Below are 22,700 nucleotides of genomic sequence, written 5' to 3' on the forward strand. Positions count from 1 at the left end.
CCTAGTAGCCTCCACCCAAAACTCAGGAGGCAACCTGGCTTCTTTCAGCATCACCTGTGCAGCCTTAACCAGAGCCTCACTCCTCAGCTCTGCCACCCCCCCTTGCTGGGGTGAAGTAACTGTGTGGCGTATCCCTCTCTTCTGCAAGAACTTCTGCAACGCAGAACCAGTGTACTCAGCATTTCTGTCACTGATGATCGCTTGAACCCTGGTGGAGAACCTTTGTTCCACCCCCTCAATCCAGCTCTTGATCAGCTGTGCTGCATCCTCCCTGGATTTGAGACCGTGAGCCCAGGAACTCTGCGAGAAATTATCCAAAAAAGTTAGGAGAAACCTGGCCCCCCCTAGACTTGGTTCCTTGACAGGACCGGCCAAATCTATGTGTACCAACTCAAAAGGTTTAGTGGCCACACGTTCCACCTTTGGGTAACTGCACCCTCTCACCTTTGCCTGCTTGCAAGTGTCACAATCAATGGCACTTCCACAATTTTGAATCCTACACCCCGTGGCAACCTCGGGCAGAGTCTGCAAGTCCTCTACCGACCCATGAATTGTTCTCTGATGCCATACGCATGCACATGTAACATTATGAGCGGGAATTGTAGCACGCTGGTTGGGAACTGTAGCACGCAACGCTTGTGCTTTCTCAACCTTCCCCTCACCCCCAAGAGACGTTTTAAGAATGAAAAGGTCATTCTGTCCCTTCCGCACTTTGGCTAGTAACCTCCCCTCTCTGGAGATTGTGCAGACATCATTTTCAAAACAAACTTTGAACCCCTTATTCAACAAATAAGGCACAGATAGCAAACAGTGATGAATCTCTGGAACAACACAAAAATCCACCGTCTCCTGTAAAATAGAAAGATAGACATTAGTGCATTTGCGAACTCTAGTTTTCTGTCCATTCGCGAACTTAATAGTTTGTCCTTTCGGAACTGCTGTGCAATTCCACCTCTCGACTGCAGGGGTCTCTGGAACCATGTTGCGGTTAGCTGCAGAGTCAATTACAAGGCTGAGCTGGAAATTTTCCACTCGGCCGTCTTCAAACACTGCCATATTCGCAGAAACCTGATAAGACTCTTCCTGTTGTTTACCACGACCACCTGGCTCAGCTCCACGCCTGCCTGTCTTCCCAGGCCTGTTGCCATGGAAACCTCCCTGATTCCCATGGGAAAAATCTTTGAAAACATCCTGCATCGGCTCTCTGCTCCGGTGGGGGCAACTGCCACGCCGACGTTGAACTCCAGTGGAAAAACACTGCCCGGGGCTCCTCCCAGCTGGCCTGGCCTTCCTCCTTCTGGAACGGTGCCTTCCACCAGTCTGGCCCCCCCTGAAGCTGCTCTCTGCTTCAGCACAAAGCGAAAGCTCTTTAAACTTGCCTTTGGAACTCTTCGCCCCCCCCGATCTGCTCACTAGCGCTCCTAGAGGCCGATCCATCGGGAGCAGGGCCTGCCAGTCCAGCCTCTCCAGGACTCAGTCCATCACACAGACGTGTAGAAGCATTGCAACAGCTCCCCAACACTGTCCCAGCCCCCCATTGGGCTTTCTGGGCATCCTTCAGCCCCCCCAGGGCTTCCTCCAGGGCTCTGGCCTTTCGCTGACGCTTCACACAAGCCCTTCAGCAAATTCCAGGCAGCCCACGCTGTCGTTACGCCCTCCAAATGAGGCCTCAGTGATGCATCAACGCATGCTCTGAGCATCTCTAGCTCTTGCAGCCTCTGGCTATCTTCAGCCAACACAGCCCCACAGCTTGCTTCACCTGCTCCAGCTGCTGGCCGGCCAAGGGGTGATGATTTTGGCTCCCATTGGCTTGCTTCCCAGAGCCCTTCAACCAAGAACCATCCCCTTATTTGTCTGGACCACGTTGCCCAACTCTTTAGAGTTAGAGGCTCCAGCGGTATATTCTGGCTTTCAGCCATCTTCTCCCGTTCTCCCAAGGTGCCCCAAGCTGTACTTACTCCGTACCAGCTTCCTCCGGCCTTCCCTTCCGTGGAGAAACGATATTTCAGCTGCGTCTCAGCTCCCAGCTTTTAGCTGCTTTTTCAGCTCTTTGTGTATCAGAAGCTCTCACTGTCTCTCGGAAGCAGGCAATTAATCATCTGCTCTCCAGTACCCAGTCAGCTCCCGTTGCGCTCCTCAGCCGCAGACCGCTGACTTCAAAGCATTCCTGAGGCTCACACCGACTGCTTTACGAGCGTTTTCTGACACTCCATAACCTGTGGAGATATCTATCGATCTTGCCTTATCGATAGAGCCGCGACCGGGGACAGGTTTACGATCCCAATCAGCAGTTTATAACGGGTCCGGCACACTTCTTCACAGCTGCGCCACTGTTGCTCCCTTCAGGTCACGGCTTAGCAGAGTTGAACAGCGTGTAAAGCAGCCTAGTTTCCAGGCAAGCACACACATAGACAGGTTCGTCTATTTACAGCTCTTTATTCAAACATTACAGCATTAAAGTCCAGGGCTTCTTTCAGCCATGTCCAAAGGCACGTCTTTCTCTCTCAGATACACAGAGAGAAGAAGTGAAAGTACAGGGAAAAACTCCTCCTTCTGAGCTTCTAAAAGCTTCTGTCTCCGCCCAGCTTCTGTAAGCTGACGTTAGCAGGTGACACACACCAGGGGAATTTAACCAGATAAATTCTGAACCATCACAGCAGGTGGTTAAAATCTTCTCCCCTAGCATGCGAAAAAGCATGTTGCAGCTTAGTCACACAGCATGAAAACATGGCTTCTCATGTGTCATAACACAGCTCTGCGTGAAAAGGCAACTGCTGGGGGTCCTCTGAATGGTTTCATATTTTGAGTCTTAAAACTATGTTTCTGAAGGAAGTCTCTCAGAAATTATGCTTTGACAGTTACCTGGTGGGATGGTGATCTCTGACATCTTGGTTTGAGAGGTGTGGAAGAAATAGGGCAAAGAATGGGGCTGTGGTTGAACAGGCCGAGCTGGAATTCCTTTAAGCTTACTCTGCCATCTCCATCACTATCCAACTGGTTAAACAAATCTTCAAGATCCTGAATAAAACATTTTTAAAAAGCAAACTATCACAAAGTATCAGACTTTATATTTAGGGGGGGGGGAATTGCCTGAGGAATTGGACCATTTTATGCTGTCCAAAAAATACACAAAAAGTGGTATTTTATAACAATTTGCTCTTAGAAGCACAACAGTTTCCCATAAAGCAGTCATTTTACTGCCTAGTCATTAAGAGGAATAAATTGCATTTTGGAAGGTGAACCTACTACCAGGGAGAAACACACAACACAAATACTCCAAATAATGCCCCCCACATCAAAATACATTGATTTGTTACAACAGAACCAATAGGCAGCCTACCACAGCAGCTCACCGGGTTGTGACCAAAATTTAATAAAGTCCACCCAACCTTAAAGACTGGGAGAAGGGACATTATCGTTAGTGCTTTCAAGCTCTTTGTCGTTAGTGGGCAACTGCTGCAGCACTATCGCCCTGGCACATCTGCTGCTGCTTTGAGGACTGCAACAAAAAGCTGCAGCACCACCTTGGCCAGAAAAAAAGGAGTGTGGTACTACAACATCTACAAAAAAGTAACATGGGGAAATGCCAGTATAGTACAGTAGTTAATAGTGTCGGACTAGGACTGAGAAGACCCACTTGGTCAAGAAGCTCTGGGAATAATATCTATATTTATATCTATATCTATCTTCAATAGTTGGTCAAACAATTTCCAACAGCTGAATTTACCCCACCTCTTTTTCCATCTCTTTGAGTCCAATGTTCTTACAAACGGTAGCCAGCTCTTGTTTGTTAAGGTGCCCGTTCTTTCCAACGCCAAGATCTTCCCAGATGTCCCGAACCTGATTCTCAGTCATGCCAAAACACGAGGGGGAGACCTTTCTGGGGCTATCATAGAGGTCATCATGCCAGGTACACCTTCGCCCTGTAAATATAAAGAAATTCCACTAAGCAAGAAGAACGGCATTTTACCTTTGAATTATTTCGTCAGTCACAGCGAAGACTGCTCTTTCCACAAGCCTTCAACCATTTAACAGAGAATCCCACTCTCCTCTTTAGACTTAATTTTTCAAAATTGCTTCCTCCAATATTTGCCCTGAGTACATGAGCCCCATGTGAAAGTTGCAAGACTCCAATGCTCTGCAAACCTTCAAGTACAAAATATACCAATGATTTTGCATTGTTTACAACGTAAGTAGGGTTTCCACTGTAGATGGAAGTATATAACACAATGAAATAAAATGGGATTTCCCCAGGAATGCATCAAAACATTCTCAGAAGAATATTGACCTGTCTGCTTCATCAGTCTCCCTTATCCTCTAACTGCATCTTTCCAAACAATGTAAGCATGGTGTAAAGAGAATTGGGGTTGCTTGTGCGTAAGTGGCCGCTGCTCTTGGCAACGTTCTCTGGCTAAACTTTTCCCTGAGCTGAACAGCACTTTCTCCGTGGCTGGCAGAATCCGCCAGTGGGCGTTTCCTGAACTTCTTCCAGCATAAAAGCTCTTTGACACCAAGTCGCCGCCCAGCCTCCCTGCGCGGAAGTTTTCTGCGCAGAGTGGGTGTGGCCAGCGGAGGTCCTGGGCTCTCCCCGCTGGTCTCTGTGGAAGAGTCTTGGAGCCATCTCTCCGACGTCCTTCCCGGCTCTCTTTTCTTCCTGGTGTCACACTGATCTCCTTCCTCCAAGGAAGTGTTCCCTCTCTCCCGGCTGGGCCCTTCTCTGGCATCGCTCGGGAGCCTTACCTCCACTCTTGGCTCCGATGGCAGTTCCCTGAAACATGGCATAGTGGTCAGAGTGTTGGGCTGGGACCTGTTTAGCCACGGAATTCACAGGGTGGCTTTGGGCCAGTCATTGCCACTCAGCTGAACCTACCTCACAGGGTTGTTGTGAGGATAAAACTGGGAAGGAGGAGAACCATGTATTGCTCATTGGAGTAAAGGTGGGATTTAAATAAATGAGCAATAGTTTTCAATGCTAAACGTTAGCCCCATAATAAATCTGAGGGAAGAAAAGTTTAGGGCGATTGTTTTAACAACTTGTGAAAAAAGAATACTGATGTGCTGAAGTTATCGAGTTGTCTTTTAGCGAGTTGGACCACTGGTCCACCTCACCCAGTACTGAGCTGTGAGAAGGACTTTGCACGCAGAAGGTCCTGGGTTCCATTCCAGCATCTCCAAGTAGGACTGGAAATAATCACCTTCCTCAAACCCCAGAGAGCTGCCTGCCAGTCAGTGTAGACAATACTGAGCTAAGATGGACCAAAGGTCTGACTTGGGATAAAGCAGCTTCTTATGCCTACTCTGACAGGCAGTGGCTCTCCAAGGTCTCAGAAAAAGGTTGTTTTCCATCACTTGCTTCCTGTTACATTTAACTGGAAATATCAGGGACCTTCTAGCTGTAAAAAATGGATTTTGTTACTGTATTATCACCCTGTCCTTAAAGTCACTGATTGAAATCAGATGACCAGAGAGTTAAAGAAGGAAAGTTTCCATCCTCAGTATTGCTTTTTCTCCTTTCCTTCTTTCAAAAGGAGAGAACCCGTTCTAATTTTTTTAAACATGCATTTTGAGTTTAGGTTTCTCCTACCTTGACCCTCAAACATCTCATGCTGTTGTTCTTTTGTGCTTTCGGCCTCTTCGTCTGATTTAAGGCTCTGAAAATAAGAGAAGGATTCACTGTTTCATGCAAGCTAAAGAGCCGAGCTTTTTTTTTTTAAGGATTATCATGAGTCTTGTGGAGGTGTCCTGGAGGGGATGGTCAGATCCTGAGGAAGAATGGGAGGAGCTCAGGGAGGTGACCATAACGACCCTGGGGAGGATCCGAATAAAGCAGGTGGAATCAGGATCCCAAGAAGTATCTGCACCCAGGGAGGAGATCAGTCGTCTGAAGAATGGACAGCTAGATCCAGGAGAGGATCAAAGCAGATTGGCAGAGGGGTGTTCTGCTCCTGAAATACTGCATACACCTAGTCAGACACCTCCTGCTAAGTGACGTCTCCTGCCAGAAAGGGGCTCCCTCCATAGAGACAGGCAACTGAGAGCATGCTGGATGCTGAGCTGGCCCCAACCCCACTTGTCTCTGAGATGCACTGGTTCTCTCCAGCCTTATCCTAAGTAACTTCAGCTTCCTGGATGCTGGCTTTGGATACAGAAACTGTGGGAATGTTCAGGGTGGCAGGAGAGGAGATATTGTTTATTAATATCCTTCCTAACTTGCATTAGCAAGTTCCTTTTCTTAGCAGAGTGCATTCCCCTTTACACAGCAGAAAACACAGTTGCAAACTCATGTGAGTTTCTTAAGACAATACGCAATTCAATCTGGCTTGTCCAGACTGAAATGTGTTCTAATATTTTCCTGGTAAGACCCCTTGAATCCCTCCTAAAAGAATAATGACACCACAGTCTTACAATCAGGCAGAGCACAGGGTGATCCCTGAAGGCAGGCTTACAAGCATATACAAACAGGCTTACCCCATATGTGGGTTGACCTAGTGACTGCAGTTAGCAGCCAGGAAGTTCGCCGGACGAAAGGAAGATGGAGAAGAGGGAGAGTGGAAGCATGCCTGGCCTTTTACCAGGTCTGGAAAAGTCATGCCCACCCACTAGTCACATGTAAGGAAGGATGCTCCAGGCCAGGAGGAACAGGAAGTTTTTGACTGGCTGGACCAAACATTCCCTTGCACGTCCACTCTAGCAAAACAAGGAATGTTGTATTTGACTGCTCCCAGTGGATTACATCCCACAGAAGCATGCAAACACCTCCTCTGCAATGACACGTTCACTGCCTTGATATCTGAGCCTAATATTTGTTACTGAATGCTGGGCAGGCTTTGGAAACTTCTGGGTAAGCATGAACTATGAAAGAAGCCTCATGTTTACAAGGCTGCTTCTTTTAAAGTAACGTACAGTAAAACTCAAGAGACTCAACCTCACCTCCACACTCTCCAAAGATGCTGAGCGTCTCAGCTGACTTTTCCCATTTGCCTTTGCTTGCTGCTCCTGTAAATACTTGGGAGTTTCCAGATTTGCGCCCTGCAGTTCCGGCCTCGTCCGGCGGCCGTACCACTTGGCCCCATGGATGTATTTAGGCTCGACTTCATCCGGAACAGCTAAGAGTTGGAAATACAATTGTAGATCAGGATTGCCAGTCTGATTGCAGCTCTGCTCTACAGCATACTTAAGCTTAGTGGTCAATAGCGCACTGTAAACAGAAAAACTTGAAAGCAGTAAATCCAAAACAAGTAATCTTTTAGCACCCCCACTCTTCACCCACCTGGTTCCAGGTAACTGCTCTCATCATCTGAAAGACCAAGACTGATGCTTGAGGACAATATGGTCACAAAGCCTTCCTTAAACTCTTCAAAGTTAACCTAGGAGTGGACGGACAGGACATTGTTAAGTCAGGTGTATACCAGGAATGAAGCTCAGTTCTTGTTTCTGCGTTATGCTGAGTCAGACCATTGGTCCACATAGTTTGATATTGTCTACACTGGCAGGCAGTGGCTCCCCAGGGTGCCATGCAGGGGACACTCCCAGCACTACCTCAAGATGTCAGGGATTGGACCTGGCATCTTCCGTCTGCTAAGCAGATGCCGACCACCAAGCCATGGCTCTTCACTTTTGCCAATCCAGTTTAAGAAGATCTGGTGGTAAACAGGGCAGCACTGATTCCCAGCAGAATCTTGTTCTCGTTCAGTTACTCCAGAACCTACGCCTACTGGAGAACGTTGCTAATGTTTGATGAGGTCTCAAAAATCAAATTTAATTCACCTGACAGGAACTAAACTGACATTCATCAGGTTTGGGGAATGAGCAATGCACCCATGCATTTTGCATCACTGCCCTGGCACTCTGGTTTTAAAGAGAGGCACCAGAATGAATGCAATACATCAGATGCTAGCTGTCTAAAAGGAGACTGCCGATTGCTAAGCTCTTACAGACTCCAGGGCACTGTAGCTTGGGCACCAATGTTGCAAGCCAAAGTGTTTACAGTGGTGCCCCGCAAGACGAACGCCTCGCAAGTCGGAAAGCCTTTAGACGAAAGGGTTTTCCGTTTTGGAGGCGCTTCGCAAAATGAATTTCCCTATGGGGTTGCTTCGCAAGACGAAAAAATCTTGCGAGTCCCCGCGGGTTGTTTTTTTGCTTTCCCCCCCTTTTCCTAAGCCGCTAAGCCGCTTATCAGCTGTTCCGCTGATAAGCCGCTTAACAGCTGATCGCTGGAAGCCGCTTGACAGCTGTAGCGCTAATCCGCTAAGCTGTCAATGGGCTTGCTTGGCAAGACGAAAAAACCGCTAGACGAAGAGAATCACGGAACAAATTCTTTTCGTCTAGCGAGGCACCACTGTATTTGGTCTGGCTTTTGATTCACCAAGGTGTTTTATGATGCCCCCTGAACAATAAGTACACAAGTGTAATTTCAAAGGGTAATTCTCCTTTGAAAATGAGTATAGTTAACCGGATCAAATGAGAATGTTGACGAGTTTCAGCAGTTATGGTAGGGGTGCAAGTGTGTGTGTGTGTGTGTGTGTGTGTATTTCATAAAAAGATAGCAAGGCGGAGTACAACATATAAGGATAAAATCAACAAAATATACATAAAACCACCCTTAAATGTTTACTATACTAAGCTATCGTCCCATAAACAAACCTTTAAAAAAATGCTCTATAGATCTGGGGTTGAGATTTCAACTTTTCACACCAGAAATATACATGCATTCAATTAACAAACATTCCGAGATACTAGAATTTCCATGTTCTTTCTATTAACTGTTTTGACTATTGCAATCAGTCACCCTTATCTTTCTTATTCTTTACTGTAAGAAAGAGAAGTAGCTATATTTTTGCACTTGAGAGACTGAGAATATTTGATTGGCAGAAACCTTTGCAGGATCATTTGTAAGAATGGGAACAATACCCTCAGTCAGTTCAAAAGTGCAGCTTTTGTTAACAGAGAACTTGCTTCCAGCTTCTTGCAAGTTCCATTAATCCAGGTCCCAATTTAGAAAAGACAGGCAACAATTTATAACTCTCTGCTGAAAACCCAGCAAGGTTGCCCATGAATTCTCTTACATAGGAAATTAGTTTGAACTTTAGAAAGCTAGTCACATAAAACAAAAGAACAAACAGAGCTTTGCTTCTACACCAAAAGATTTGGGCTATGTAACTGGCTTGGAGGATTGAGAATAAATACAGGAGTGAGCTGCAGTCAAACCATTTCTCCTCTTCTCCAGTAATACAAGGGGAGGAGACTGGAAGGTGCTACTTAACAGCACACCATAATTTGCCTTTGTGTCCAAATGCAATAAACTATGGATTGTTGATAAACTAAGATCCTAAACCATTCTGGATTGGGAATGAGCAGCAGTGAGTCAGGACATTTGGAGATCCTGGGCTGTATGTAAGTTATATTTTGACCAAACCAAGGTTTAGTGTACTTGGACACAAAGAAGTGGAAGCTTCTGATCTACACACACACACACACACACACACACACACACACACACACACACACACAAACATGCTTTGGAAGATTGTCTGAATGCAACCAACAGCTACCGGGTAACATTTTCTGTTGAAGACGAAGACTATTCCATACTTCTGTAGGATAGTTCTGTATTAGGATAGTTCTGTAGTCTCTTGGTTGCATTCAGACAATCATGTGACGGTCACCTCCAGGCTTGATTGTAACTTGCTCTACGTGGGACTGCCCCTGAAGCTGACCCAGAAACTCCAGCAGGTGTAGAATGCCGTGGCGAGGCTCCTTACGGGGTCCTTGCCATGGGATTACATTCATCCAGGGCTTTACCAGCTGCACTGGCTCCTGGTGGAGTATAGCGTCAGGTTTAAGGTTCTGGTTTTGACCTTTAAAACCCTATGTGGCCTAGGACCCTCATACCTATGGGACTGCCTCTCCTGGTATACCCTGCAGAGGACCTTAAGGTCCATAAATAACAACCCGAGCCTCAAGGAGGTTAGATTGGTCTCAGCTAGGACCAGGGCCTTTTCAGCACTGGCCCTGACTTGGTGGGACGCTCTGTCACAAGAGACCAGGGGCCTGTGGGATTTGACATCTTTTTGCAGTGCCTGCAATACGGAGCTGTTCCACCTGGCCTTCAGCTTAGACTCACTCTGACCCCTTGTATGGGATTTGGTATGTAAATTTTCCCTTGGCTTTTTTGCTGGCCCATGTAGGACCAGCATGGATAGCTGGCTCGGGTGAATATCTGATGTTTCCTCCCTTTATGGTCTTGATTTTTGGCCACTAAAATGAGGCTGCATTTTAAGCTGTATTTTAAGCCATATTTTAATTGACTGGTTTTTCCCCCCTATTATGTTTTATTATAATTTATATTTGGTGTTAGCCACCCTGAGCCCAGCCCTGGCCAGGGAAGGCGGGGTATAAATAATTTATAAGGGATTTTCAGAGCACAGGTATGTTCAACTTCTGAGCCCCTCCGAGCCAAAGGCACAAAGCCCAGCCAGCAGCCAAACGAAGCCTCAAGCGGTAGTTCCCACAGCGCAGCAACCCGGCAATGGGGATGCAGCAAGGAAAACCACCGTCACCTCTCCGCTGGGAAGCACTGAGCAAAGGCGAGTCCCCAGGCAACGCGGCCAATTTGATTGGCACAAGGCATGCAAGGTCCACCCCCAAGTCGTTCTTAGACTCCTTATTGGGTGAGCAACGCATCCAAGCAACACAGTTGGAGCCTCCCTCCTCCCTGGCAGGCAGGGAGGGAGAGGAGCTGCTTCCTTTGAAACCCGGGAAATTTAAAGGACATCATCAATAAGGGACAGCAGCGGGACACGGCGCTGGGATAAGGGACTTTCCCGCCAAATAAGGGACGGTTGACCGCTATGCCTAGGCGTTGCAAAGGCTTTGCAAGCGGGAGAGAAGAACAAGCCATGCCCAAAGTGGGACAGTTTAAAAAAAATGACACGAGAGGGAAGTTTAGGCCACATTCCATAATGTCCATCGGAAAATGAGTGGGACAGGGTTTATTTAGGTCTCCCTGAAAAGCGCAGGGATGGCATCCTATCCCACATCAACACAGACATGTCGAGTGGTGCAATTTTGGGGGGGGGAAATATGCCCCTAGGCTTGCCTTTAGGAGGCACCAATGGGATTTAAAAGTGTTCAGGGCCAGACAGGAAGGATGAAGAGTGGCCAGCTGAGAATTCCATGCACGAATGGGAACAACTGGTGGGGAAGGGCCGGGAGACAAGATTGCCATTTTAAACCGTTATGAGAGAAGTGCTCCTTCAAAACAGTCAGGCGCAGAGGCCTTGGGCCTACTTACCCTAGCAAAGAGATTATTTCCCAAGAGGTTCTCCAGGAGTAGGGGTAGCTGCCTTTCCAGGTGTAACTTGCGGCATAGCTCAGTCAGCTCTTCCTTGTCCAAATACCCGGTGCCTGTGGCATCGCAGCTGTTGAACACATCCTTCAGCTGGGACACATATTTGTTCTCTTCCTCACCCATCCCATAGTATAAGACTCAGCCTAAAATGAGTCAGTTGGAAAGGGGAGGAAGGAAAGAGAAGTGGAAATATGAGAGTCAACATTCCCAGTAAGCACTGATATCAAACATTCAACCACCATTCTTTTCTCCTTTTGCATTTTGTAGAATTACGAGTTTTCCTCCCTCTCTCTCTCTCTCCCTCTTTTAAGCACCTAAATTTAAAATATGGTATTTGAGCAGGTTAAGGGTAGCCAACATGGTGTTCTCAAATGTGCTTGGGCTACAGTTCTCATTATCCCTGATGACTGGCTGCGCTGCCTGGCGCTGAGGACAAGGATCAATGCTGGTTAACAGCCCAGCACAGTGGTAAAAAGCACCAATGAAGAAATTCCAGGTTCAAAGCTGAACAAAATGTGGGCTCACTCGAATTGCCCAACCTAGCACCCTTCTGATGTTGTCGGAAATTTTTGCTTCAATAGTCAAGAAGCTTTGATCCTTAGCTTCAGGGAGCCTGTACCCCAAGGATGGGGAACACATGGCTATCCATATATTGCTCCCAATAGCACCAGCCAGGATAGCCAATTATGGGAACCTTAGTCCTACAACATCTGGAAGGCACTAGGTTTGGTGAGGCTGGTCCACACTGATTGGCAGCAGCCCTTAAGGATTCAGCCGGTCAAGCCCTACTGAAGATCTGGGGACTGACCCTGGAGAGCTTCTGCAATCAAAGGATGTGCTCTACCACTGAGGTAGTCCATCCCCAAACTCATTCAGTTGTGCAGACTGGCTACCGCTATCAGTTTTCCAACACCATAACCGTGTTGGAACCATAACCATAACTGCCTAAAGCAGATTAGCCACCACAATTTTCTATCCCAAATCTCCTTTCTCCGCCCAATTCCAGCACTAACTCCAGAAAGCAGAAACACATGTTCAACTTCTTTACAGAGTAGTTACGCCCCAACTGTGTTGTGGGACTGTGTTTATAAAAAAACGTTTTGAGTATCCTGTGATGCAGGTTTTCCTTCTATTCTTCTTCCATTCACTTCTGCCTTCCTGTATGTTTGATGGTTTCTTTGTTCAATGCATGATGCTCGGATGCATAAAACTCCAACCATAAAGAATCCGTAGTTTTTAACTGGAGTAAAGTTTGCAGTGGATTTGAAGTGACAATTCTAACTTCTCACAACGCACTTCTCTACCCAGTGAGCACCACACTGCTGGGGTATGTTGAGGCAACAGCTTCTCATGAAGTGCCTCTTGCCCATCTGGTGGGAAACAGAAAGGGAGGCTTTGGGCAGGCTGTGGTAGCAGAGGAGAGGCTGCAGGCTGGATCCATCCCATAGTTCCCCACCCTTGCTAGGGGAATCTCAGGAGGAAAAACCCAATCTCCTTAAATAATGTAAGACTGTAAGCAGAGTCTCCTGGATCAGGCCAGTGGCCCATCTAAGTCCAGCATCCTGTTCTCACAGTGGCCACTCACATGCCTGTGGTAAACCCACAAGCAGGATTCGATCGGAAGAGCACTACCCCCTCCTGATGTATTGCCACCTCAAAACATGGAGGGCAGAACACAGCCCTCTAGTAGCTTTCAAAGGCCTTTTTCCTACACGAACTCCTTCCAAATTTCCTTTTACTGGAAGGAGGCGGGGAGAAAATATTGTGTTTCTAAATCTCTTTTAAAAAGCCCTAACAGTCAGCTCAGGTTAAATTTATTGCACAGACCTAAAAACCAAAGGGAAAATTTGTGTTGTAACTCACAGCCCATGTACCAGAGAACACCCCCCGGGGGAGACTTGACCGTAACATTTTAAGGGTCAGTCAGCATTATACTGGAGATGTAATACATCAAACAGCTGGAGAGAGATGGCTGGAGAGAGCGATTTCTACATCAAGTGAAACAGCAGAATGGCCTGACATTAATACAACGGGGCGAAGATTCAATCATTTATGTAAACAAACCCAGCTTCCTACCACATACCTCTTTTTGAGTGTCCAGAGGAGCTGGCCTCTCACCCACTGCTCTGAGCAACACCCACGCCAGGGCACTTTGCTGATCTGTGAGATTTGTGTTGTTTTAGGTGCTCAGTTCCTTGAGCATTCACGGCATGGCACAAATCATTACGTAAGAGTGGAATGTTGAGAGCTTGTAGATAGAAAGAGAGCGAGGGGGTATAAAAGTCTGGGGTTTGCCTCAATGTTGTATCCTTTTGAAATGAACTAATTGACCATGGTGGTGTTGGTTGTTTAAGAAGTACAGCATGCCATGCATCCATTTCTATCCAACAAAGTAGCTTTGGAGGAGAGGGAGAGCTAGTGAGAAAATGGAAACTAGACAGCCTCCTTTTCCTCCATCACCAAACTCCTTGAAGACAGATTTTCATTTGGCACAGCCAAGAATTTCCGTTCTGGAAGCATTCTTGGCTACACCAACAGCTGGAACTAAGAGGAATTAAGTCTGTCATTAAGCCAAGCCAAACTGCACTTCTGGCACAAAGATGCTTATCAGACAATCCTTACCGTCTCATGGCCAAACCAGCCAGACGTAAGAACGTGGACGTCCATCCAGTTTCGCCCCCAGTCTCCTGCTGCTGATTCCACCCCACCCATGCCCCGAAGAATTGGGCAAAAAACAAACCTGTTTTAAGATTCATGTAGGAAGAACTGACCGAGCTCTAAGCAGTGGGCAAGTTTTTTTCCATCCCTTTGAATAGCAGGCTCTTGACATATTTTCAGCCATGGAGATCATGGCTGCTCCCTCAGCTACATTCTCCTAAATTTTAATCTGCATTACTTTTCTGAGATTCAAACAAAATAATAATAATGATATAACTTCTATAGCAGCCAGAGAAGCAGAAGCTTCCCCAAAAGAATCTCATTTTGCAACGGCATGCCCAGCTCTAGGTCCCGTTTGAAAGCAACTGTGGGATGGATGGACCACTGACCTCACCAAGTACAGCTGGCTTTGCATTCTTAATTCTACTGTTGCATAATGCTGACATTGATTTCATCCAGAGTTCCAGTAGTGGCTCAGGCAGTAGTATCTGAACCAGGAGATGTCTCCTGAAGTTCATTCTCCACATTAGCGACCAAGAGGAATGTCTTGGATGTGCCATGCCAGTTATACTGAGTTTTAACGTAGGGCCTGTATTTAGCACAAGACAACTATTTATAATGGAAACTTCTGCAGCACCAACTGCTTCAGTGTCCTGCACCAGTCAAGCACGCAGCCACCTGCTCTTGTGAGACCCCACTGTTACTGGAGCTTAATTGAGCTGGAGGCAAAGAGCAAATAATGGAGGATTCTGGATTTAAAAAAAACCCCTATCAACAGGATAAGCAGAAAAACAGCATCTGCATAAGAGTTTCATTTATATGCAAGCGCTAATGTTAATTTCACAAATTGAATATGCAGGTGGAAAAAACGAATTATGTAGCGGCAGGGTTAGCAAATGTAATTCTGGTGCGTGGTAATGAGCTTAGAGAATGACCTCAGCAACTCCCAAGGGCTCATGGTTTAAATTTCGTTTTAAAAATCAGGCAGCTAGGATCTTCTAAGCATCTGCCTGGAAAATAACATGGAGAATCTTCCTGCCCTCTCTCTCTCAGCTGCAAGCAAAACTAATACAGTGGTACCTTGGGTTAAGTACTTAATTTGTTCCAGAGGTCCGTTCTTTTTTTTTAAAAAAATAATTTTTATTAAGGTTTTCCAAATTAAAACAAATAAAATCCAATTCATAAACTTTTTCCAATATCCAGGACTTCCCCTCCCCACCCCCTCTTGTGTTCCAAATCTTCCAAAAAAGCAATAATATTCAACAAATTCTTATTCCCAAAATACACTCATCATCAATAACTCAATTTATCCAAATTTCCATCCCCTAAGGTCGACCTATTCCCTTCCACGAGTTCCCCCCTTTCAAATATAGTACAGATGAAAATAGAATAAAAACAAACAATAATTTTACAACCTTTGGATTCCAAATTTCCCTCCCCTCTTTCCCTGTTGCGTTCCTCCTATCCCTCCACTTCTAATGTCTTCCTGATGAACCCACATTTCACTAAACCCACATCCCTCTGGTTCTTTACCGGTCTTTTTTTTTTTTAAATTACAGATGTCCAATCATAGAAGGAGTCTATCAAAGGGGGCCCATTTCTTCTATCCAGATTTTTATATCCAGGAGTATAAACTCCAATTTTATATCCATAAGCTTGTCAAATCTGGATATCCCAAATGTTCCCACTCCAGTTCTGTCCAGTTCTTGTTGTTTCCTTGTTCTTGTCACTCACTCTCCTCCTTTTTACTTCCCTGTTCCCTCACAGAAATGTTCTTTTTCCAAAGGCTTCTAGTGTCTCTACAGAGGCTTGTTATTCAGGAGCAAAACATTACATCATGTTCCTTTCATTTTTCAACAGATTAATCCATTGTTTCCAGTAAAGTGTAGGCCTCTGTAGACAAAATAATGTTCCATTTCTGCAGTTTCCCAGGAGATTAAAAGTTCTATCCAACTGTTCAAGTTTCCCGTCGAAAACACATGCAATGTCCCTCAGCTCCTCTAGGTGGATTACAATAACAAAGTTCCCTTCCAGATCACATCCGCCAGTCCAAATAACTTGTAAATCCTTATTTGAAACAATTTATCTCCAATTTATAACAAATGTAACCGGCAAAGTCCTCATAACAAAGTCTCAATTTCATTCTTCCGTTTTGACAGCTCTTTGACAGCTGTCAAAACCTCCGTTATTCTTCTCCAGGCATTTTCACGAATCGCTCCAGGGATTCCGGGGGGGTTGCTTTTTAATACGAATTCCACTTTTCTCCTCCAGCTCAATCTTATAAATTTCCCTCGCGAAGTTGCTAGTTCGGCAAGATAAGGTTCCTCTCGATCTTAGTTATCCAGTCCTTTGTTTTGGCTCTTCTACAATTTGGGGGGGGGCTGACTTCCTTTTTTCCACCTCCCCCGTTCGCTCCAAATTCTAAAAATTTATCCCTCTTTTTAGTCCATATTCCAATTACTCACGGGTTCTTCTTTTAGGTCCAAATTTTCAATAGAAGAAGTCAGCGCTCTCCGCCGGATGGCATGCGGCTGCGCTCGGCAGGGATAGCAGAGGACTCAAAGCACCACGCTCCTCCCCGGCACCCGATCCGTAGCCTTTAAAAAGGCTCCTTCACGAATCGAGAGGGCGCTGACGGTGCCAGCCGAGTCTCCATGTCCACGGCCTCCGTGGCCGTGGTTTTTAAGGGTCCCCGCATCGCCGGTGCGGTAGGACCCAGCCCCTGCCGAGCAGGCTCCCTCCGGAGCTCGGAGGGAGCCCGCCATTCGGCGATGGCGCCGACCCGGAAGTCTCCAGAGGTCCGTTCTTAACCTGAAACTGTTCTTAACCTGAAGCACCACTTCAGCTAATGGGGCCTCCTGCTGCCGGTGTGCTGCCAGAGCACACTTTCTGTTCTCATCCTGAAGCAAAGTTATTAACCTGAAGCACCACTTTAGCTAATGGGGCCTCCCTGCTGCCGCTGCGCTGCCAGAGCACGAATTCTGTTCTCATCCTGAAGCAAAGTTCTTAACCTGAAGCACTATTTCTGGGTTAGCAGCGTCTGTAGCCTGAAGCGTATGTAACCTGAAGCGTATGTAACCCGAGGTACCACTGTATCGTAACAAACTCCAGTAACTGTAAGTATGGCACACTTCATTCAAGACAACATCTCCACGTTCGTTCTGAAGGCTGGGGAGACGCATTATCAAGGCTTTTAAGTTGTAAACAAAAATCTCTCCAAGTTTTTGATGCATTTTTAACGTATCTTCTGGAGCGGTGCCCATGGACAACCTGCCTACAAAGACATCCCCAAAATCTGGCCACAAAGAAGGTGCAGGGAATGTTCACACTCCAGAAAAGGCAATGCAGCCATGACCACACACACTAAGATACCTTTTTGCTGCTTGTGCTACCTGCCTCAAACCCTCGGTGTGTTAGGGACTTCCCCTGCATGTGAAGACAGGCTCCCGTGGATTGAGCGGACGAGATAGCAGGTCCAATGGTCAAGAAGATGGTTTCTGCATGTGCTGTAGAGGAAAGTGGTTTCTGCATGTGCTGTAGAGGGGCTTATCAACCTTGGAAGCTAGCCCATCTAGGAGAAGGAAAAAGGTAAAGGTAAAGGGACCCCTGACCATTAGGTCCAGTCGTGGCTGACTCTGGGGTTGCGGCGCTCATCTTGTTTTATTGGCCAAGGGAGCCGGCGTACAGCTTCTGGGTCATGTGGCCAGCATGACTAAGCCGCTTCTGGCGAACCAGAGCACCACATGGAAACACCGTTTACCTTCCCGCTGGAGTGGTACCTATTTATCTACTTGCACTTTGACATGCTTTTGAACTGCTAGGTGGGCAGGAGCAGGGACCAAGCAACAGGAGCTCACCCCGTCACGGGGATTCGAACCGCCGACCTTCTGATCGGCAAGTCCTAGGCTCTGTGGTTTAACCCACAGCGCCACCCGCGTCCCTCTAGGAGAAGGAAACTATGACCCTAAACCTCCATTGCCTTGCAGGTTATCTCTGGGAGAAGAAAAGACTAAGGAGTAAACCCTACTCCAGAGTGGAGTCCCTAAGATGGTTGGATGGTGTCTTGTACACCTCTTTCCAGCAACCCCTGCAGCCAAACTGGTGCTAAACCTTGCTCTGCTTTCCTTTGGACCACATCAGTGAGGCTGAGAGTGGGGTCTTGTCGTCTGGGCATCCCCAGACCGCCTTACACACTGCCCAAGCTTTCGTCCCGGGGAAGTCACTTTGGTGTTGCTAACCCAGCAGTTTGACTTTCCCTCCTGAGACACACTTCATTGTCTCTCAAGACAGAAGGATGCCAACAACAGGCTACCTGTACTTGCACATGATTATTAAACTAAAGGCAAGGGGGAAAGCTTCTTTGCAGATGCATCCGATTGGTCTTAGTTGAATGGGATCTTGTTTCTGCCAGCAAGACTGACACACACCATAACAATTGAGGGCAGGCACTGAGACAACACACAACCTTCTGCAAAACAAAACAAAGCACAAGAGCCACTTCCCTAATATTACCTGAACACCATGGTGTCCCAACAGAAGTGGACATTGCAAGAGGCAGTGGAGTTTCTCATGGATGGTGCAATACGCATGTCAAACAAAAGGTTGAAAGTGCTCCACATTGCTCTTTCAGTCACAGGTGCAAGCTATGGATGTAAAACATAGAGGGACCCTGGGACTAATGCCATTCTAGTAGCCAGGGCTTTAAGAAAGCACCTGGTACAGATTTAACTGGGGTTAGAGGAAGGCAGACAGACCGGCTTTCACAACAGAAAGCCCTTTAAGTAGATACTAAGGTTATCTTCTCTTCTTAAGTCTTACCCCCAGTCGCCCAGATCAACTTTTCCTGTTATTTGCCACCCGTCTTTCCGGTCTTATGTAAGCTCCTTGTTATACCACAATCCATTAGGCTTCTACCAATCCCACCCTAGCTATCCTCTTATCTTCCACTCTTGTCTCCTACTGTATTAAACATATGCTCTGCATCTTGCTATTGTAACCTGCTATTGATTGTTTATCCTCTCACTCCTATTGTTTATTTTTGTTTAAACTTGCCTTTTCACCATACGGTCTTCAAGGAAGCTTACATTATCAATGACTAGCAAACCTCTAGCCACGTTGCTCAGGAATTCTAATAATGCTCCCCCCAAAAAAATCAGTGCAGTTTTGAAATCAGTTGTTAAAATCTGTGCAGTTCAGAAAGGTTCAACCGCCATCTTGAATTAAAATGGTATCCAACTGTATAAGAAAACCTGCTCCTTGATTCTCAGGAACCATCATGCAAAATTTGGTTAAATCATAAGAGATGTGGAAATGCATAGCAAATAAACAAAATACTTTCCAAAACACATAGTAGATAAAAACTATTTTTTCGAACGGAATGAAAATTAGAAACTTACAACTAAAAAATTGCAAGAAATAAACAAATTTAGCAGCAGTGTTTTAACACCCCTTCTTTTGCTTAGTACAAATGCTAAAACTAACCCCTCAAGTGTTTATCAATTACTGTCTATGAGTCCCTCAGTCCAATACAGAGACATGATTTACACAAAACATTTCATCCTCTTTCAGACTTGTTTTGACTGTCCCACAACCTGAAGCCCTCCAGATGTTTTGGACTATAACCCCCATCAGATCCAGCCATAGTCCAAAACATCTGGATGGCACCAGGTCGGGGCAAGCTGTGCTGTACTAATAATTAACACACTTCCTACAATCATTTCCTACCTTAGGGGCGAAAAAGGTCCTTCCTACAACATTCTTTTCTGTGTTTAAAATTTGCTACAGAGTGCTTACAGACAAAATGTGAGTCACAGCACATTTCCATTCCCCCCCCCAACATACCATATTATTCAGATTGCTGCTGCATCTGCAACACAAATTAAAAACATACTGATCAACAAATCAAAGGTTCCGTCTGTTCTCTTTTCTTGTTCACTCTCCATCCCAACGCTTTAGATAGACTGTCTGCCTTTTCATATATTTTAAAGATGACCATGTCCATCTTTATCACACAGACATTTGAACACTAACTTTTTAATTGCAGTGTTGTATTTGAAATATTGTTCGAATTAGCAGGGCTAATCAGTGCTTTGAATAGACAACCCTTGATGCAACCATGTAGAACCAGTTCCTATCCCCCCAAAAAAGCTTAATCCCGGAAAACAGATGGCATGTTTGAATAAAATGCATTGAGTGCAAGGCCACAATAGGATCACTATCCCATATGCTCCAAAGACCCCTATTTACCAGGGACAGGATCTATGTGCTGCTACCTGTCCCTGGTAAATCCCTGTCCCTATTTTTTCCTTTGAGCAATATTAATAATTTGCTTTCAGCATGAGATACTAGATTTCTCACTTTTCATGGCTCAGCTCCTTCTTCAGAGGCTCTACAGTGGTACTTCGGGTTACATACGCTTCAGCTTACATACACTTCAGGTTACAGACTCCGCTAACCCAGAAATAGTACCTCGGGTTAAGAACTTTGCTTCAGGATAAGAACAGAAATCGTACTCCGGCGGCGCGGCAGCAGCAGGAGGCCCCATTAGCTAAAGTGGTGCTTCAGGTTAAGAACAGTTTCAGGTTAAGAATGGACCTCCAGAACGAATTAAGTACTTAACCCAAGGTACCACTGTACAGAAGGATGGAGAACTTGTGAGCCCTCTATAATTTGTTTGGATTAAAACCACCATTATGTTTTGCCATTGGCAACACTGACTGGGACTGATCCAACCACATTTGAAGAGCCAAAGGTTCCCGAGCCATGCTCTTGAAAACAGCTCTCCAAGGAGGACGGAGGAGGCACCTTGTCTGTACATAAGAACATAGGAAGAGCTTGCAGGACCAGGCCAATGGCCCATCTACTCCTGCATCCTGTTTTCACAGTAGTCAACCAGATGCCTTTGGGAAACACACAAGCAAGACCTGAGGACAACAGCACCCTCTGGAGAAACTGCTTTCAAATATGTATGTAATGTGCAAAGCAAAAAATAAGATTACACAGAAGTGAACATTATTTGAGACAGCCTTCTACTGAACCGGGTTTTCTTAAAGTAAAAGCCACTATGGGATGGAGCCAATGTTAGAAATACTCCAAGGACACCCATAGAAATTAATGGACACGGCTAACTTAGCTCCATTAGTTTTAACGGTCAACTGAACAAAACATTGCTTCCTTGGTTTCCAATATCCAAACTACTCCATGCAACACGACGGCACACAGAAAAGCAGATTGCTCACGCACAGGACTTTGTATAGCTGAAATCCTCAGCTAATTCACTTCAGAACCTTATGAACACATTATTTTTATGAGCCTAAGCCTGGGACAATTGGTTGAAGATCACATCATATGTCTATCACCAGCAAAACCGAAACACAGCCACAAAGCTTGGTCAAAACAGACTCCAAGTTAGCTGTCATTAAGTCTTTTCTGCTGGCAGACATTTGTATTATAGTTTTGACTTGTGTCCCTGCCAAATGTTCCTGCTTATAAAAACTTTGTCTCATCGGATTCAACTCAGAAGAGCCCAGAAATTTAAATATCACTGCATTTGAACTCAACTGCGAATAATACAGTGTCGTCCCATTGTTGAGATTAAGCAACAATGCAGAAGGAAGGTCCAAGTTTTTCAACTCTCTCACATCAAATACACATTTGGGTTAAAAAAATATGTATGAAGAATGTTCTTGTGGCAATGAGATTCTCACTCGCTTCAGCGAAATCAAGGAAATTACTTTCACAAACTTGGAAAAGCTCCTTCTCATTGGCTAGAGCTGTAGCCCAAAATGTGGGAAGACACAGAACACCCACCAATTATTTATAAAATCTGAATATCCTGACTTTCACTTCGGTTGAGGTTCTAGGGTAGCTTACAATTACATTTAAAACATATATATAATCAAAATCACAACTAAAAAAAACCTAAAAACAGCAACAGACTAAAATTTCAACTAAAAGCAATTAAAGCCATTTGCCTGGCATTGGAATATATATATACATAGAGAGAGAGAGAGAGAGAGAGAGAGAGAGAGAGAGAGAGAGAGAGAGAGAGAGAACAGCAAGGAGACCACTTGAGAGTTCCACAAACAGAGGGCAACAGCTGGAAAGGTTATTTTCCTAGTGAACATCTGCCTCACTTTAGAAGGCAGGAGTGTCAAGGGAAGGGCCTCAGAACATTATCTTAGCACACAGGCAGGTTATTAAGAAAGTAAAATAATTATTTGCAAGAGGTACAAAAAAACAACCCCAAATCCATTTTTAACATACAAGGACCTCATTGGCTCAAGCTCCATTATCTCACACGCCTTAGCATCAAGCCACTTCACAACGAATATGGATGTTGTTACTACGGAGGACCATGCCACTTCTGTCAGAAGACCCCTGACCCTGGGTCACTGAGAAGGTAGTTGATGAAGGGGCTCCCCCACGAGAGAGTGCCACAGCTATTTAAGTTTTTTCTTCCTTCTATTTCCTTCCTAATGAGTCTTATCTTTAGATTATAACCCTTGTGCCCCTTTCTAATTTTGTATACAATGAGTAGCATATTTAGAGGCTTCAATTCCGTTTCCCTTAAAGGAATTATTTTGCAAGCAGGAATGTAACGAGGTGAATTTACAACCTCTTAAATAAATCTTCTTGGCAGATTAAAATTGACACCAAATTAGTTGTGTATTAAGAAATAATCTTCTCCCTC

The 22,700-nt window shown here is 45.5% G+C and overlaps 1 protein-coding gene across 3 annotated transcripts in view; it reads right to left on the minus strand.

Annotated features, from left to right (window-relative positions):
* The window catches only part of NINL (ninein like), a 52,908-nt gene that overhangs the window by 26,149 nt on the left and 4,059 nt on the right, over window positions 1–22,700 (minus strand). Inside the window, exons 1-7 of one of the 3 annotated variants that reach the window (XM_081903750.1) lie at window positions 14,091–14,111; window positions 11,294–11,493; window positions 7,271–7,367; window positions 6,931–7,106; window positions 5,585–5,651; window positions 3,733–3,923; window positions 2,863–3,018 (exon numbers count right to left, since the gene is read on the minus strand). In XM_081903750.1, coding sequence (XP_081759876.1) covers window positions 2,863–3,018; window positions 3,733–3,923; window positions 5,585–5,651; window positions 6,931–7,106; window positions 7,271–7,367; window positions 11,294–11,473 — 867 coding nt within the window. In that variant the 5' untranslated portion in view covers window positions 11,474–11,493; window positions 14,091–14,111. Of the gene's footprint in view, window positions 1–2,862; window positions 3,019–3,732; window positions 3,924–5,584; window positions 5,652–6,930; window positions 7,107–7,270; window positions 7,368–11,293; window positions 11,494–12,390; window positions 12,682–14,090; window positions 14,112–22,700 lie in introns of those variants that run through there. The other 2 variants (XM_081903749.1, XM_081903748.1) reach the window with 2 other exon arrangements.

Source organism: Podarcis melisellensis, assembly GCF_964234715.1.
Source record: "Podarcis melisellensis genome assembly, chromosome: 3".
Lineage (NCBI taxonomy): Eukaryota > Metazoa > Chordata > Lepidosauria > Squamata > Lacertidae > Podarcis > Podarcis melisellensis.